Raw genomic sequence first — 204 nt, 5'->3', positions numbered from 1 at the left:
GCTGCAGATGTGAATGTTCCTCTTCTTTAATTTGCTGCTGTTGCTGCTGTTGTAGCAGCAGTTGCTGCTGCTGCTGCTGTTGCTGCTGTTGCTGCTGCTGCTGCTGCTGCTGCTGCTGCTGCTGCTGCTGGTTGTCTAGCGTTCCGTCTATCTGCTGCCTCCTTACCTGTCTCTTTTTTTCAAGGCTTTCATCTGCTGCTGCTA

The 204-nt window shown here is 52.0% G+C and overlaps 1 protein-coding gene across 1 annotated transcript in view; it reads right to left on the bottom strand.

The window, feature by feature from the left end:
* Positions 1 to 201: 201 nt before the first annotated feature.
* The window catches only part of EMH_0071310 (uncharacterized protein), a gene marked incomplete at both ends in the record, with an annotated part of 1,534 nt that continues 1,531 nt past the window's right edge, over positions 202 to 204 (bottom strand). The window contains one exon of the mRNA XM_013499085.1: positions 202 to 204. Within this exon, the coding sequence (XP_013354539.1) occupies positions 202 to 204 (3 nt within the window).

The sequence above is a fragment of the Eimeria mitis genome, genomic scaffold (genome assembly GCF_000499745.2).
Source record: "Eimeria mitis Houghton genomic scaffold, Emh_scaff3978, whole genome shotgun sequence".
Classification (NCBI taxonomy): Eukaryota; Apicomplexa; class Conoidasida; order Eucoccidiorida; family Eimeriidae; genus Eimeria; species Eimeria mitis.
This window is presented reverse-complemented; position numbering and strand designations above follow the sequence as displayed.